This window comes from Mchenga conophoros, linkage group LG10 (assembly GCF_057382185.1).
Source record: "Mchenga conophoros isolate Kocher_MC1m ecotype Shallow Benthic linkage group LG10, M_conophoros_male_GT1.1, whole genome shotgun sequence".
In the NCBI taxonomy this organism is placed as follows: Eukaryota; Metazoa; Chordata; class Actinopteri; order Cichliformes; family Cichlidae; genus Mchenga; species Mchenga conophoros.
Genome location: NC_140535.1, coordinates 32,055,516 through 32,072,505, shown reverse-complemented (window position 1 = coordinate 32,072,505; position 16,990 = coordinate 32,055,516). Strand labels below are relative to the sequence as shown.

General features: G+C 40.2%; 1 protein-coding gene across 1 annotated transcript; it reads left to right on the top strand.

The window, feature by feature from the left end:
• Positions 1–7,265: 7,265 nt before the first annotated feature.
• LOC146566235 (rho GTPase-activating protein 24-like) lies at positions 7,266–16,758 on the top strand. The gene is made up of 9 exons (XM_085287993.1): positions 7,266–7,338; positions 9,511–9,624; positions 9,972–10,179; positions 10,255–10,387; positions 10,522–10,595; positions 10,711–10,832; positions 12,721–12,955; positions 14,299–15,243; positions 15,500–16,758. The coding sequence occupies exons 1-9, from the start codon at positions 7,287–7,289 to the stop codon at positions 15,738–15,740; spliced, it is 2,124 nt and encodes a 707-aa protein (XP_085144119.1). The 5' UTR covers positions 7,266–7,286; the 3' UTR covers positions 15,741–16,758.
• The last annotated feature ends 232 nt before the right edge of the window (positions 16,759–16,990 follow it).

The following is a 16,990-nucleotide window of genomic DNA, read 5'->3' as shown; positions in this document are numbered from 1 at the left end:
GGGGGATGCTGTCATATTATAAACTGTAATGTCTGTATCAAGCTTTTAGGCTAATATATGCAGAGATATATGTGTCTTTCTTAAAAATTCAAGTCCTTAGAGATTATTTGAGAAGTGGATCAACACCTATCACTAATTGAACCACTCTAAAACCTGCAGTGGAAAAATGTTCCTTATTTAGTCTGTGAACACACACTTTGGTTTTCTAGGTCAGAGAAATGGCCAAGAAAATCTGGTGATGATCGAGCTGGTCTCAGGAAATGAAGAAAAAGCCTGATCACCTTCTCTACAAATACAGGGTGAGTTTAATGTTGTGGTTGTTTAGTTTTTCAAGGTATGTATCTTAATTTATTTATAAACTGCTTATGTTGCAACAGCATGTTATTTGTATGCAACTCTACGTGTATTATAATCCTTTGTATTTTTATTCATTTTTTAGCTTAAACATAAACAACAGCAACAAAAAACAACTTTTTAAAATGTCTTTTTGTTTCTCTTTTTTTCCTCTGAATAAGTTCCTGTATGAACTGAACAACTCAGAAAATCTAAGAAAAAGCTTATTTGTGTATTTTATTTAAAGCTCAGATGGAACTTGATGGACTAAGATGCAGGCTGCATTCAGGACTTTCTCACACTGGCATATGAAGTCGTACCAAGAGAAAGTGTGCACACACAACGTGTCACTTTGTGCTTGCTCTTCCTCTACCCTCTGGTGTCACTTTGTAATCACTTGTCTTATTATGGTCTTATTTGTTGCAGTTTAGGGTCTGTGCACATAAGCAGAGGTTTTTGCTTGGGAAGTAACTGTGACCTCGTTTTCAGAGGCTTCTCTAACATTTAGTGGTTGTGCAAATATGTACCTTTTCCTCTACTTAAAGTTAAACAGCTAAGACAATTTGAAAACAAACAAAAAACAAAAAAAGGTGTGCATTGAGGATTTTGAACTATGCTGTTTAAGTGTTGTCACTGCTGAGGATTTGTGGACACAGATGATCTTTTTTCACTTAGCCGCTGTTTACAGTTTGTCTTCATCCGGACAAGCGCTTATTATTGTACTTTGCCCCTCACTGTCTTTCATCTGTGTTCGGAGTCTGCATGCAGAACATGCACAAGCATGCATATAGTTTTTTGCATTTTTTCTTGCACCTAGAGTCAAGTTCTGGGGCTGTCTCTGTCTCTTTTGGGACCACTTTTTTTTTCTCTTAGTGAAGGGGATGTCCTGGCAAAACGTCAGTTCTACACCTGCCGACTGCGAGCACATTGATGATGTTCTCAACAAAATTACAAATCGTTTCTGTGGTGGCTTAATCTGCGTGACCTGATAGAAACTGCTGCCACTGCTCCTGTGTAACACTGCAATTCGTCTAGGAATAGCCTCATATCATTTGCTGTGACTTCACTCCTGACATTTTCAGGATTACTCTTAGATGTTTTATTTCCCATTGTGTTTTAATCTGTATTTGTTTCCTGATCATTTACTCTCTCTTTGTTAAAGATAGTGTTTGAAAATCCGATCATTGATATAGGTGTTCCACTGTAAACTTTAAACTTCTTTAAATAGACTCTGGTGTGGCGTCAACAGTCAACAAATCTTGACTCAAAGTTTGTTATATTGTAAGGTAAAGACCCCACAGAGTTGATCCAGGACAAATGTTCACAAAAATTCACTTTGTTGATGAAGTAAATGCAATTCAGTAATCAAAAGTGAGTGGCTATAACTGACTACAACATGTATACTGTATCATGAGTGGACAGACATGGATGAAAACCACACCATAACTGTTTGGCTGAGGCAAAATAACCACAAGGCAGTGATTCTAACTTAAAGGTACTCTGGATATTATTAAATGTAAACATATCGTTAAATATTACATTTTTTGTTTGTCAGGTGTTCTGTTTGAATAAAACACTTTGGAGCCACTTGAATGAATGTATATAAACACGTTTACATTTGGGCAAACTGATTTCAAGGAAATAAAAATGCTCAAATTTGAAAGTTTGTGAGTCATTTAATGACAAGTTGGGTGCTGTCATTATATTTTAGTATAGTTTTTGAGTTGAGGAGAGTGAAGAATAGTTAACATTAATTGTACCAATGTTATTGTGTACTAAGCACAGATTAATGTAAAAGGTTTTAATTTACAAAATTTTGCGCAAGTGGTGTATTAGGTTGTAATTGTATAGAAATATAGGATATAAAGAAGTACATTTAATGAGTTACAGTGAAAAGAAGTGCCTGAGAATGGTATATAAACAGAACTTTCAATTTTTCTATTAAAGGAAAATATCAGTTAGTGATACAGAAAATTTAGTTTTCTGTTTGTTTTAGCTGAAGGAAATGTCCATAAATAGTACAGAGAGTATACTGTAAATCTACAGAATTTTCCGTTTTATCATTTATGGAAAAGTCTGTCAACTGCCACAAAAAAACAAAATAAAAATTTTTCTACTGAACTCTTTATTACAGTGTATAATTTATCAGTTTCTGTTTTTTCCTTCATCCTAAAGACTTGTCGTTCATTCAGGTGTGCAGACATTTTTAACCTGATATTTTAGTCACCTGAATCTGACATTTCTTTTATATTTAGAACTTAGTTTGAGTTCCAAAATCCTATTTTATCTTAAAATTTGGACTTTTTCATTGTATATTCTTCTCTTTTTAGCCAATAATCAGGCTTTAAACTTTATTGAAGTTTTTTTTAGGAATATCCTTTACAGAACAACAAGTTCTGAAATGTCAATTCAATTCTTTAAAACATAAAGTCCTCAGTAGATAATTTAACATATTTCCTGAATAACATGAACAGTTTTTATTTACAATTTAACAACAGAACCAGTATATAAATAGTCTGTGTGCTATATTGTATTGTTCTTTATAGTATCAACCCACTGGACAGTTTATGGGATTGATATGTGTGTGTGATTAGAGGTTGCTGGACTAAGGAGATCAATTCTTTTTTTCTTTTTTTTCAGAAAAAGAAGACAACGAGCTCCTGGTTAGCAATATTTCCACGCATGTGATTCATTACAGACATGCAGTCATAGTGAGGACGTGACACATTTAATTTAGTGCAGAGCACAGACACACTCTCTCTCTCTCACTCACACACACACACACACACACACACACACACACACACACACACACACACACACACACACCACTTTCTAATGAAGAGTGTCCTTTTCACTGCCAGATGTATTGACAGACAGATGTGAAAGCTCTCAGCTGTGATTAGAATATAGTCAATCAGTCACACAAACCAGCAGAGTTACAGTACGGCACGAGCAGACAGACACGGATACAACTGTGTGTCGCAAACTGGGAATTTTGTGTTTGTTATTGTGTTTTTTTATTTTTCTTACTTAAGGCTGCTTGTTGTCTCAGAAAAAGTGAGGAAGTGATTCAACAGGGCTAAAAAGCTTTAGGCGTGATGGCTGTTGGAGATTGTTTGGCTTTCAAACAGGTAGTGCTCGACTGCGTTATCTGGCAGCATCTGAACATGTTAACATTATGGTTGCTTTTAGGTTGGGGACATAAATCTTACTAGACTGCATCTAGAACCATTTACAGATCAATTTTATAATGCCATTAACCTTTGTATACTGTTCATATTTGTTCATGAATCTAGTTCAGGTGAGTTGTGACCCAGGCCAATCATAATAAGTCATTTTGAATCATAGATTGATTTAGAATGTAAAAATAGCTCATCTGACATCAGTAAACAATTGTTAAAGTCTAATTAATGTTTCCAAGAGCATCGAGAGCGTGTTTTTTAGGATTTACAACTCTTATTTTCAGTGATAAATGTGTATTTTCACACATCATTTTACCTAAAACATGAAAAACTAACTGCCATAATGACTTTAAAGTAGTTTTTTAAAAGCGAAAAGGGAAGAACTTTCTGGAACTGTTCTGTTTTATTATATAACCACCACAATCATTAGACACTGTCTTCACTGCTGTATTATAAAGACAGTCCTCGTAAGTACAATCTAGAATTATCAATATTAGTTTGCTTTTTGCAAACTAGTCTGTACATTTAATGCGGTGTTCGGAAACCTTGCATGTGTGGGACTTGCACATCTGTTTCCCACACTCACTGAAATGGCAGCACATTAGTGGATCTAAAATCCATCTGAACTTAGGCCTGGAACAGCCCCAGGGGAAAGTAAAGATTTTATTCACATTTTGGATACTTTTAGGAAAAATCATCAAATTTCAGGATAAAAGAATGACACTTAAGGTATTTTTAGTGCTGTCAAATGTTATAACAGGTCAAAGTTTGCCTGAAAATTATGAATAAAATAATAAAATAAAATAAACTGGTCCACCTACACATCACTACAGCATCATTTCAACAGGAGCCCCTGGCCCTACAGCTGAGACACTCTCATACAGATTCTGTGTAACATTAGATCTGTCCAAATGTTGGATGGTTTACATTCGGTCATTCATATGACCACAAGAGGGCCCCTTTATACCTGTGGCTGTTCAGCCCCCTTCAAAATTGACCACTCCTTTTTTGTTTTTGTTCTCGTGGGGTCAAGCTTGACTGTAAAGTTCACATGTCCACATTCTTTTGATGTATTAACCTTTAGGCAGACAACTGTTTATTTGATTCCTTGTATTGAAAAAGGCTCCAGGAGTACACTGTACATTATATCCTACATCAGGCCAATGAAGCTTATTGAATTGGACTGTATTGCGAGAGAGGCTCCTCATACTTTAATGGAGTTCAAAAGTTGACTGGACCGGACAGCCTCTCTTACTTTAATGTCTGCTTGAATCATGGTACCAGTGTGTGTGTGTGTGTGTGTGTGTGTGTGTGTGTGTGTGTGTGTGTGTGTGTGTGTGTGTGTGTGTGTGTGTGTGTGTGTGTGTGTGTGTGTGCGCGCTCTCTGCAGCAGGCCATACTTCAGCAGCAGCAGAATTTGAGCCAGATCATCTCTCTCTCTCCATTTCTCTGTCTCTCTCTCTCTCACCATCAGCTGTGATTACTTTGGTAAAACAGCACTGCGTCGCAGTGAACCAATTTTCCTAATGCACAGCCTTCACGCACACGCAGAGACTATGGTTATTGATGAGGTAAATGGGGAGGGGGCCAAGTGGGGGCATACAGACTGCTGGGAAATTAAGAGACAGAGAGAGAGAGAGCGAGAGAGAGAGAGGGATAGTGGGAATGAGACAGAAGGACAAGCTGGATGGGGACAAAGGGAGGGACAACGAGAGATACAGATAGAAAGGGATGGAGAGGAGGAAGAAGAAGGAAAGGGCTGGCAATGACGTGGACATTAAGATGTATAGACTGTAACTGGAGCGAGACTGCAAGATAACGAGCAGATAAAGCAAAGGACGTGAAGAGGGAGACGAGGAAGGATGCAGGAATAAGTATTAAGATTGTGTCTTTCCAAATAGAAGATGGAGTAGTTTGATTCTCTGGTAGGAGGGACTGAAAATGGGGAGGGGGATAGATGGTTTTACTTTTTAACTTCTGAAAGAAAATATACAATTAAAAAGAAATGCAAAGGGAGAGATGGGTGGAAATCATACTGATCCGTTGATAGTCATCGTGAGATACAGGAAGTAAAGTGAGACGTTTCACTCCTGGAGGTAGTGATGAGTTCATGGGTGTCTGAGGAAAAGGAAAAATGAAGACTGGACGTCTTGGGCTCTGGATATAGAGAAATCTGCTGGGGTAATGGCTGAAATGTAACAGAAGTTCTGCAGGGAGAAAACAGCTATTTGAAGAAGCTTCATTAACAAGCAACTTGGAACATTTGGAAGGTTGTGCTTGCTATGCATCTTTTCATTTGTGTTCACAGAGCAGAGATGGCTGAAAAAATGTTGCCAAAAATTGTGATTGTTTTTTGTTTAGGTAGCCACAACCTAAAATCAACACAAGGTGCTCAAGCCCAATGAAGATTTTCAAAGGAAGAAGGGAAAACTATTTTAAGAAGAGCATGAGAGATGAGCTGTCTGCTTGCAGAGGTGGGAAAGAGTGCAGTATACTGGAACTTCCCTTTGCTTAATGTCCAGTAGTATCCACTAGAAATCTAATTTAACATGACAACTTTAAAGAAAAACAGACTCCCTCCAGGAACCTCCCATAATGTGTTTGTCCAGCAAATCCCAAAGCTGAAATCTTGTACCGAAAGAGGCTCTGTAACCATGAGATATCATTCCATTTGAAGTTAAAATCTCACACCCCTCATCTATGAGAAACCTCTCCTTCAGACACATGTCTGTTTACAGATAGGAACAGCAGCTTTACAAGATTCTTTGTCGAAATTTTTGTCAATCAAGGCCAAGTTGAGGTTTCCAGGAGTTTAATATCCCTCTGGATCTCGTGCTTTGGTTTAAACTTCCTTTTAAGGCATTTGACGTTACAATATCCACCAAGAAATCATCTTCAAGAGGAACTGAATCATTTGGATCCTGTATTTAAGGTTTGATATCCACTTGGACTTCTTTTCAAGAAATGTGTGATTGTCTTTACATTTAAGAAGGAAGCTCTTTGTAAAAAACAATTCAAATGACATATAGTATTAAGCTTCTGTCACTATCAGGATCACTTTTTTATGTACATTTGATACAGTATTCATCAAGAAATTGAGGTCAATTCTTCATCAAATGCATCTCTGCAAGAGTTTTCACTAAAAAAAGACCAAAGTCTATACAACAACATGTGTTTTGTGGTCTTTGTCCACCAACAATGTCTATTTCTGAAGTTTTTTTTTGAACAAGTATGAGCTCTTTATGGTGTGCCAAGAAGTTCAAAACTACTCTACTAACTAAAACTGGGTAGTAATAGAAGAGGAAAACAAGAAGACACAAGAAAGAAAGAAATTCTCTGAAACTTCCCAAGAAAGCTTCCTGCTGGGATCTGGAATTTCATATTAAAAATATTTCTACCAGAACTTCTCTTTAAGCAGTATTATCCACCAAGAATCTAAAGTTTACCTTCACCCAAGGACATTTCCAAGATTGTGTATGTCATGGTCCACGTCCATCCAGAAATACCCCCCATAAAGGTTTTTCCAACTCCTTTTGAGCTACCAAGATGTTCAAAACCAGACTGAAATCCTGCTAGATGAAACTGGGTGCTGATAGGAGGAGGAAGCGTAAGTGCAACGACAGCAAAATTAGAAGAATCTTGTTTTGTATGTTTGTTTTTTCATTTTTATGCAACTGCACTCTCCGAAATGCTCACATTCAGTTACTAGTCTTCAAAAAACATTCCTCATTGCCGTGTGAAGTTTGCGCTTCGCAGGAGTGCTGCAGCATGGGACTCAGCTGCTTCAAGTCCTGGAAGCATGACAGTACGGGCCACAAAGGTAAGACACACCAACACACACACCATCGCTAATCTCTCCCAAACTCCAGCTGTGTGAGTTAGTGTGTGTTGCCCTTGAGTGACACTTGTTAAATGCTGAGTCAGGGTCTTCAGATTCAGGTGACTGTGTGTGTGTGTGTGTGTGTGTGTGTGTTTTAGTGTGCTTCAGACATATGTGTCTGTGTGTTTCATGTGACTTTGAGGAGTACAGACAGTGGAGCATGAAAGGATGAAAGGATGAGAGGAGAGAGGAAAGCGTCAAGAGTCAGTGATTAAAGTGGGGAGATGTCTCTGTGTCCTGATGCTGGTTATATCAGAAGGTTAATGCATATTTGAATGGATGTGACACTGCGGTATATATATAGATACAACAGTGCTGCTTTGCTGAAGTCCAGCTTACACAGGATTACTATTCTAAAAATACAACAATGCCACAATAGAAAATATAGAATTTCCTCAAAACAAAATTGTGTTCATCATTATAACTATAAATTAAATTACTAAAAGAAGATCTAGTCTGCTTTTGTCTGTAGACGTGGTTGAGATAGCCTGCTGAAGTTCAAAATGTGGAAGCAACTTGGAACTTGGCATGGATGTCAATGCCAGACAGGCTGGTCTGAGTATTTCAGAAACTGCTGATCTTCTGGGATTTTTCTGCACAAGCCTGTCTGTAGGGTTTAAAGGGAACTGCCTAAAAAAAGACAAACTATCCAGTGAGCAGTTCTTTGGGTGAAAATGCCTTGTTGATGCAGAAATCAGAGGGAAATGACTGTTTCAAGGTGATAAGAAGACGACAGTAAGTCAAATAACAATTCATTACAACCAAACTTTGAAGTTAAGCTCAGCTAAGAACAGACACCTGGAGCTACAGTTTGCAGGGACTGACCAAATTCAGCAGCTTTGATTTCTGCTGTGACCTTTGGAATTGTAGCATCAGACTGTGATGTAAGTCACATGAAAGCATGGATCCATCCTGATATTTTCTTTGCACACTTTGGGTCCCTTAGGACCAACTGAGCATCACTTAACTGCCACAGCCTAGCTGAGTATTGTTGCTGCTTAAGCCCATTCCTTTATGACCACAGTGTACCCATCTTCTAATGGCTGATGCTTCTAGCAGGATAACACACCGTGTCACAAAGCTCACTGTACTCAAATGTCCTCCACAGTCACCAAATCTCAATCCAGTAGAGCACATTTGAGCTCATCATGGCATCAGCTGCATGAATTTTATCACATCAACATGGACCAAAACCTCAGAGGAATGTTTCCAGCACCTTATTGAATCTGTGCCACAAAGAATAATCGTAATCCAGTAAGACAGGCTGCTGCAACCCCACACTCTACCACAGAAGCTCCGCCCTCCTGCTGCTCCAGTGTGTGTTCATGATGGGCAGCCAATCATAAGAAAGCTTAAAGGGAAGAGAAGGAAAAGAGATAAAACAGTTTGATTCAGGAAGTCGATGCACAGTGAGGCTGCTCCAAGGCCCTGTATAAAATATATGAGGATTATTGTCAACTGTGAATAAAGCAATGAAGGTTTAGTAAAGAGCACATAGAAGCAACTAGGTTTTTTGTGTCCAAGCCAAATCAGACTTTAAAGGTTTTACTCATCAAGTGTGGAGAGGTCTAATGTTAGTATGACAAAGTCTGTCATTTGAGGCAACATGAGGCATAAACAGGAGATCAATCTATGTGGCAAACAATCAAGGAGCATCAATAGAACCGTCCAGCAGTCACACACAAGGAAATAAAAAAAGTGGGGAATCCAGGAAGACCTGAATTACTTTACTACAGTGAATACAAGATGATCTGCCATCCGAGGAAAAGACATCCGTGGGTAAATACACTGAGGAGACCAATGACTAACTGGGCGCAGGTGTGACAGCCTAAACCCAGCTGAAACTAATGAGGAGGGGCGAACGATAACAGAATAAAACAGAACACTTTCAAATAAAATGACATCAACCCAATATCACACCATTATTCTGCTTTTACAAGTGATAATCATTAAACAGCATAAGAGAAGTGCAATAAAGTTGTTTTTTTAAATTATGATCTGATGTTTTATAAAAGTACTATGAGGATAGGTAATAATATCTGGATTTATTATAACAAGTCCAGACTTGACCTGAGTAAGCTCCTTAACATCTCCACATTTGTGTGTTTGTAGGTAACAGAGATGTGTTGGCCAGCCCAGGCTCCTATTTCTTTTTATCCAACAGCGCCGGTCAGGGTGACGAGTGGCTGAAGAGCCTTAACAAGGGTGTCTGGATCCCTTTCACGGGTACATATATTCATTGGCTTTATTTCTCATTCTTCACTGGTACACAGCTTAAAAATATCCTGCTTTCATTTGGTTTTGCTCGATATATATGAAGGGTATCTGAGATTAAGGATTGAGATGTGTTGTTATACAAACACAACACTTTGGCGCTGTAAGCATCCCAGATACAGTTCATGCATGCATCCCTGCCTCCTCTTGCTCATGTTGTCAAATTGACTCTATGCGACTAGAGCTATGTGATGTGCAAGGTCACCTACAAGTCTTACCTAACACTGTAAAGTCTTATTATTGTTTATGATTTGAAGACTCTTCAGAGAGAGCACTCAGTAAATCTTTCCCTCTTGCAGGGGTCTTTGGTCAGCGCCTGGAGGAAACGGTGCTGTATGAGCGGCGTTATGGGGTGCGTTTGGTTCCTCTGGTGGTGGAGCAATGCGTGACCTTCATTCGAGAGAGAGGTCTGCATGAAGTGGGCTTGTTTCGCCAGCCTGGACGGGCCAGTTTAGTCAAAGAGCTGCAGGAGGCTTTCGATTCAGGAGAGAGGCCATCCTTCGATAGGTAAAGTTCCTCTCTGAATGTTCCCTTTGCTTTTCTTCTGATCTGCTCTCTTAAGATAAAACGTTTTATCTGCAGTAACACAGACGTCCACACGGTGGCATCACTGTTGAAGCTCTACCTCAGACAGCTGCCTGAACCGCTGGTTCCTTACAGCCACTACCAGGACTTCCTGCTCTGTGGCCAAAAGCTGTCAAGTGACCGCACACTGGTAACTGCACACTGCACCATCAAGCAGTTTGTTTGATTAAAAGCAGCTTCGCCCCTCTGGAAATCTGCACTCTTATTTTAGCCTTCAGTGGTTTAACATGTCACCTTGATGCATTGCTCTCCTTTTTCTTTTAGGGTTTGAGGGAGTTAAGAATTCTTCTTCATGAGTTACCAGTTGCAAACTTCAACCTGCTCAACTTTATCTGCCAGTAAGACCACCCCTTAATAATAATAATAGTAAAGTAAGAATAATAGTCAAACCGAATGAGTGTTTTTTTGATTAGTCTTGTCATGGGTACTGGAAATGTGTGTGTGTTTGTGCAGGTTTCTGACTGAGGTCCACAGTTACTCCTGCACCAACAAGATGAGTGTCCAGAATTTGGCCACCGTGTTTGGACCAAACATCCTCCGAGCCAAAGCTGAAGACCCACAAAGCATCGTGGGAGGTAAACAGGACATGAACACTTGTGCCATCTGTAGATTTTATTTTAAAGGCAGACACAGCCTCCAAGTCTGAAAAGAGAGTAAATGCAGAAATGCCATAAACCGTCATGATTTTTATTGGCCACAAGGGGGTGACTCTACTACTCGTGTCATGGGTATGACCTTGATGATTGACCTGAAGATGAGTTTCTCACTAGTCACTTATTTCAGATATTCTTTAGTACAGCATGAAGCTCATTTTTAAAAGTTATGGTCCCATATTTAGAGTTAAATGGATGATAAAGCAGGGTAAGCTTTAGGGTGTGTCTTCTTTGTGACTGACAAGCAGAGATGGGCAGTAACGCGTTACTTTTTTCAAGTAATGAGTAAAGTAAGGGATTACTATTGCAAAAACGGTAATTAGATTACCGCTACTTTCCCGTAGGAACGCTGCATTACTGCGTTACTAAAACCGTGATTTTTTTTTTTGCAAGAATGTCTCATGACAGTGACGTAAGCAAGTGCGACGTTCGTGACAACAGCTGTGTGCAGATCAACAATGGATAATATATCGAGTGCAGCGTTTAAAGCGTGGAAGTACTGACCTTACTTTAAGTTTGATTCCATAAAAAGTGACAAAAACATTAGTGTCCGTTGTGCGTGGGAAGAAAACTTCTTTTTACAGCGAAAAACCCCCCTAAACTTCCAAGCAAGCACCGAGTGCGCAACGACGCAATGGAAAATGCACAGAGAAACTCGCGGATTCGTCCACTGACCGCTGCGGCACACCTGCACCAGGGTAAACCTCCGCCTACCCCACTCCTGGTTTACAGGTGAAAATAGAGCAACAGGACCACTGAGTCTTTGATTTTATTTATTTTCTGCTGTGTTTTACTTGCATCTATTTGAAAGAGTGAGTGTAAACACAAAAAAATATTTTATTTTATGTGCTGGATTGGGCAGAAAATAGATTTACATATTAAACAAATTTCTTCCAGTCAGAGAATGTTGCATATAATTAAATTTTTGCTTGATGCATAAAGTTAAAAGATTAAAACTAATAAAACAAGTTTTAAAAAAGGGACTTTTCCATTTGATTACATTTTGTATGATGGATTATGCAGAAAAAGTAGAATTGAGCCGAAAGATCCATCGCTTTATCACCTCTTCACGTTTTCAGGTTGTAAATCGTGTTTTTAAAAAGTAACTAAGTAATTAATTACTTTTGAAAATAAGTAATCAGTAAAGTAATGGGATTACTTTTTTGGGGAAGTAATCAGTAATTAGTTACTGATTACTTTTTTCAAGTAACTTGACCAACACTGCTGACAAGTCACTTTCAAAACACCAAAAAGCCAGAATATACACTGTGGAGTAGCTTTAATAAATATCTTTATAAATATCTATATATATTGTATTGTGTGTATTTTTATGTATTCCTCTCATTGATACATAGCTATTTTGATCGATACTTTTGATAGCTCTTTTAATTACTAGTATTTTTGTGTGTATGTGAGTTTTTAAGCCACTTTTATCAGTTGCCGTTGGTTGATAGTCACCAAAATAAATGTTGTTGAATCTTTCTACAATCACAAATAAAGAATCTTAACATTAATCTTAATATGTACGGTATGCCAAGGTTTAAATGATGATGTCATCGTTTAGAAGTGTAATTCACAAATTAGTCAGCTGCATGACTCCCTGTTTGCTTAGCTGTGATGCTATTATGCTCCATGTGCTGCAGCCAGTGCTTCTTTCTTTCTTAAGTTAATATTAGAACACAGTGAGCAGCATACACACCCGACTAGCCTGATATAATAGTGGTCATCTGATTGGTCTGACTGCAGTGAATTTTCTAAGGTTGTGAACACAAGCAGCGAGGTCTAATGAGAATATCTGTCTGTGCTCTAGGTGCAGCGCTGGTCCAGGTGTTAATGTTAGAGCTGATCACAGAACACGAGTCTCTGTTTGCAAAAATTTCTCCACCCATCTATGCCCGCCCAACTAGAAGTTCACATGGATCTCCAAGCGCTCTGAAGCAGCCTCATCTCCACCCGTTTCCCTGCCCTCGCCAGCTGTCTTTGCCTCTCATAGCGGAGCGTTTCAGGGAGACGGGACAGCCTGCTGCAGACGCAGAGAGCTCCAGGTAAAACTGACCTGCTCTAACAACTTCACCATCAGCTAACAATCGCAATGTGGAAACCTCACAACTCAAAACTTACACTGTCTCTGGGTGCTCTGGGTACCAAGTCAGTACTCACAAATAGGTCCTAATGTAAGGATTAGTAATATGTCGATAGACACAAATTTTAATGACAGAAGACATCTAGGGAGAAGCTACACCACAAAAACAAAGGCCAGGGAAGAGGAAAGACACACACACACACACTCATACACACACAAGGCATTACTCAAGGACAACATTTACACAGAGGGCGAAGGACTGACACTTCCCACGAATGGAAAACAGATGACACCACTGGCCGAGTGAGAGGAGAAAACACAATTTACAGGGAGGAGGAAGAGATAGGAGCAAGACACAATTCACTTAGCAAAGAAAAATATGAGGACACATTTCAGATACAGAAGATACAGGAGGATGGAGAGAAGGGCGGAGCTCACACAGACCCAAAGAGGTAAAATAGAGAAAGGCAGGGCTGTGACTGTCAGACAACAAATGGCAGCTAAGAGAGGACACGAATCTCCAGATCCAAATCTAAAAGGTCTGGAATGAGACAACAACAAACAAACAAGAGACAGGTTTGTGCACAGCTGTAAACAATAGAGATCATGGCCAACTCATGCTCACTGTCAACATGTCAACTTTGTCAGTAGCCACTGGCCTCAGATTGTGACGCGCTGGGTATTTCAGCCTAAACCTAGCCAAACCAAAGTAGGAGCAACTTAAAGTGCAATAAATAGGTGTAAAGAGGGCTCAACAATTTGGCTTCTGGTTCTTTTTTGTGGAATTCTGTAGTTTTGTTGTTCCTTATTAAAATCAGTGCCTCAGAAAATGATGATATTTGGGTATACCTTGATTATTATTGTAGGGTCTCTAGCTTACAATATAAAGCATCTTGAGGTGGCTGTTGTTGTGATTTGGTGCTAAATAAATAAAATTAAATACAATTAAAATATGACGAGACCGGGTTTCTAACCAAGCATCAACTTGTGATGTCTTGGGAATGAGAATATGTGGCTTCACCCACACCTCACCTGCTTGCCATAGGTACCTGTCCTCTTCTGTTTTCCTCCAGACTCTTCTATCTAAGCCTTGCTCATGTGCTTCCTGTGCAAGAGATGGATCCCAGATAATCATCCCCAGTCTTTGTGTCTATCCCAACAACCTGTTCTTCCTTCACATCTTTACTTGCATTCTTTCATTGTCACTTGATGTCATTAAAACTTTTAAAGTTTGCAAGAAAAATGATTTCAGCTGCAAGAATGTGCCTCAACTTCAAATTCTAACTTTTTGTTGTTGTTGTCTAGCTGTGCCTTCTCAGCTGCTGCCAAATCAGACTTGTCTTCCGGTCCGAAAAGGAATCTCGGACATCGCTACACCTCCTCCCACCCGGGGAACTGTTTCTACCCCACACCCTCCTCCAGTCAGCCCACTCAGCACCACTCTGACAGACATAACGTCGACTATCACCAACATAACACTCACCAAATAGCACCCAGTGGAAATGTTCAAGCCTCTGAAACCAGCTTCCAGGTGCCAGAAAATTCTAAGCCCAGACCAGAGCTCATGGGCTGGACCAAAGTTTGGCCAGGCCCAGGAGAGGCCAGCTCTGCTTTCTGGAGCTCTGCTGGTGCTGAGGAAGAGGGTGCAGTGCCAGAAACAGCCAGTGGGGGCAGCAGTGAGGGTCAGGAGGAGAGCACCCCTTCCGCCTATGACAATCTGAGCAAAGTGTCTCTACACCCACCAATGATGGATGTCACTGATGGACATTTGAAAATGAACTCTTCCGGAGGCCACATTGGAACTGGTGAAGATGAGGCAGAGCTTGAAGAAGTGGAGCGCACGAGGGATTCCTCTTCATGGTCTTCCTGCGAGGTTTTACCATTGGATGAAAGCAGTGATGATGTCGGTGTAGTTAGTCCAGTCAGAAATGGAGGGTTGCCTTCAAATCAGGAAGCAGAGAAGGAAAACAGTGACAAAGACGATCATGAAGATAGCAACGAGGATGATGATGAAAACAGTGATAACGACCATGACGACCACACCCACCACCCAAACTCTCCAGCCTCGGGTTCAGTACGCAGTGGCAGCCCTCTTAGTACAGGCAGCTCAGATGTCTTCCTTCCCTCAGGTTCTCCTGATCTCCAGGGGGCTGAAGATCATCTACAACCCAGGGACACCCACTCACTCCTGGATGAGCTGCGGCAAAGGATGGCCCAGCAGAAGTCTGAGTACCAGACCAGGATACAGAGGTGAGACACCTTCAGTGTATTCAATTCAGTTTATCTATATAGTGCCAAATCATGTTGCCTGAAAGCACTTTAAGATGAAGAGCCAACAATAATGGAAATCACAACAATCAGACAACCACCTATGAGAAAGCACTCGTCGACAGTGGCAAGGAAAAACTCCCTTGTAACAGAATCAGCATAAATGATCCTATATAATGTGTGGCGTGCCACCAGTGTTTGCTTAAAGCCTTCACCACGTTTTATGGTGTCTCTGCAGGTTGGAGCGCTGCAATGACGTCCTTGAGAGGCAGGTTGCAGTCCTGCGGGCCAGCCTGGAGCAGCAGAAGCGCAGCCAAAGTGTTGCTGAAATCAAGATTCGCAAGATGGAGCGAGCCAAAGCAGACGCCGACCGCCGAAACACCAAACTGCAGAGAGACATGGAGCTGTTTTTCCAGATGTATGGAGATATCAGGAGAAGTGAAGAAGACAAAAAAGGGAGAGTAGGAGGGAGTATCTGAAGATGTGTATTGACAGATCTGGATAAGCCTGCAATGGAGGGCACTAAACAGTGTGAAAGGAGGAGGGGGAGAAAGACGCTCTCAGCATGGACGTCGACCTTCTCCAAGTTGAAAACGTCACAGATGACCCACACATCTGAGATGCTTGGATTACGATGTGTTATGACCACATGTCAGAGAATTCCAGCTTTGTTCACTTTTTGTGTCCATGTAGTAGAGGGAACACTAATGCTGGTCTTCTCTAAAACTATGCTTAGGTGGACTGCTCGATCTATCGCTGCCCAGTTACTCGACTTTCTTCTTGGATTTTCAGGCTGCTGCAGAGTCACAGATACACCTCAGAGATATTCTAACACGAGCTTCCTGACGTGGATCATGACCTGACATATGAGGAATATGTCAGGATATTCAGAAAGACAGAACTCAGGTGACCAGATCCCAACAAACAAATGTAGGACAAAGACTGTTTGTGTGGAACAATGTGGGACGCATAATCTAAAATTTTGATATTGATTTGACTTTCCCAGCGTTTCCTGCTGAGTAAACAGTAACCATAAAGAGAAGCTAAAGTGGTTTTTCAGTGATCATCTCTAGGTTGTTGTTGGCATGCATCCATAAACCACATAGATCTTTTTGAACAAGCTCACATGCACTTTCATATTTTTCATCCTACAAAATTAAAAAACCTTTCCCCAAAATGTCTTTCATCAAAGTGAGCCGGTATCAACTTTGTTGTCCTAAATGGAAAGACTGGTTTGAAATAACATTTGTTTCACAGGTCAAATCATCAGAGCAGTCTGGGTTACTTTGTAAAGATCTCTGAGTCAGGTGGACCAACACTGGCTGACAGACTGTTTTACGTCATGTACGGACTGGATGTGGTTAAACATGACTTCTGTTTTTTAGGGAACTAGACTGACACACGCTGCAGGAAATCTCTGAGGCTCGAGATGCACTGCAACAGAAGCAGAGGGGAAATGTTTTTCTTTCTACAGTGTAGTGTGCCAAATAACTTGAAGACTGCATGATGATGCATTTCCAAATAACAATAAAAAAAAAAAAAACTTGTTAAAATAAAAACTTGATTTTTTTTTTCTTTGTTGCCCGTCAGTCAGCCACAGACTTTCTATAAAAGGAAGATGTAGCACTTCTTCAGAACTTTAAAGATGTCAACTGAAACAGAGTGGATGTTAACTGAACCTAAACCCAAACCTTAGATGGGTTACAAGTTGGCATCCTAACATCCACCA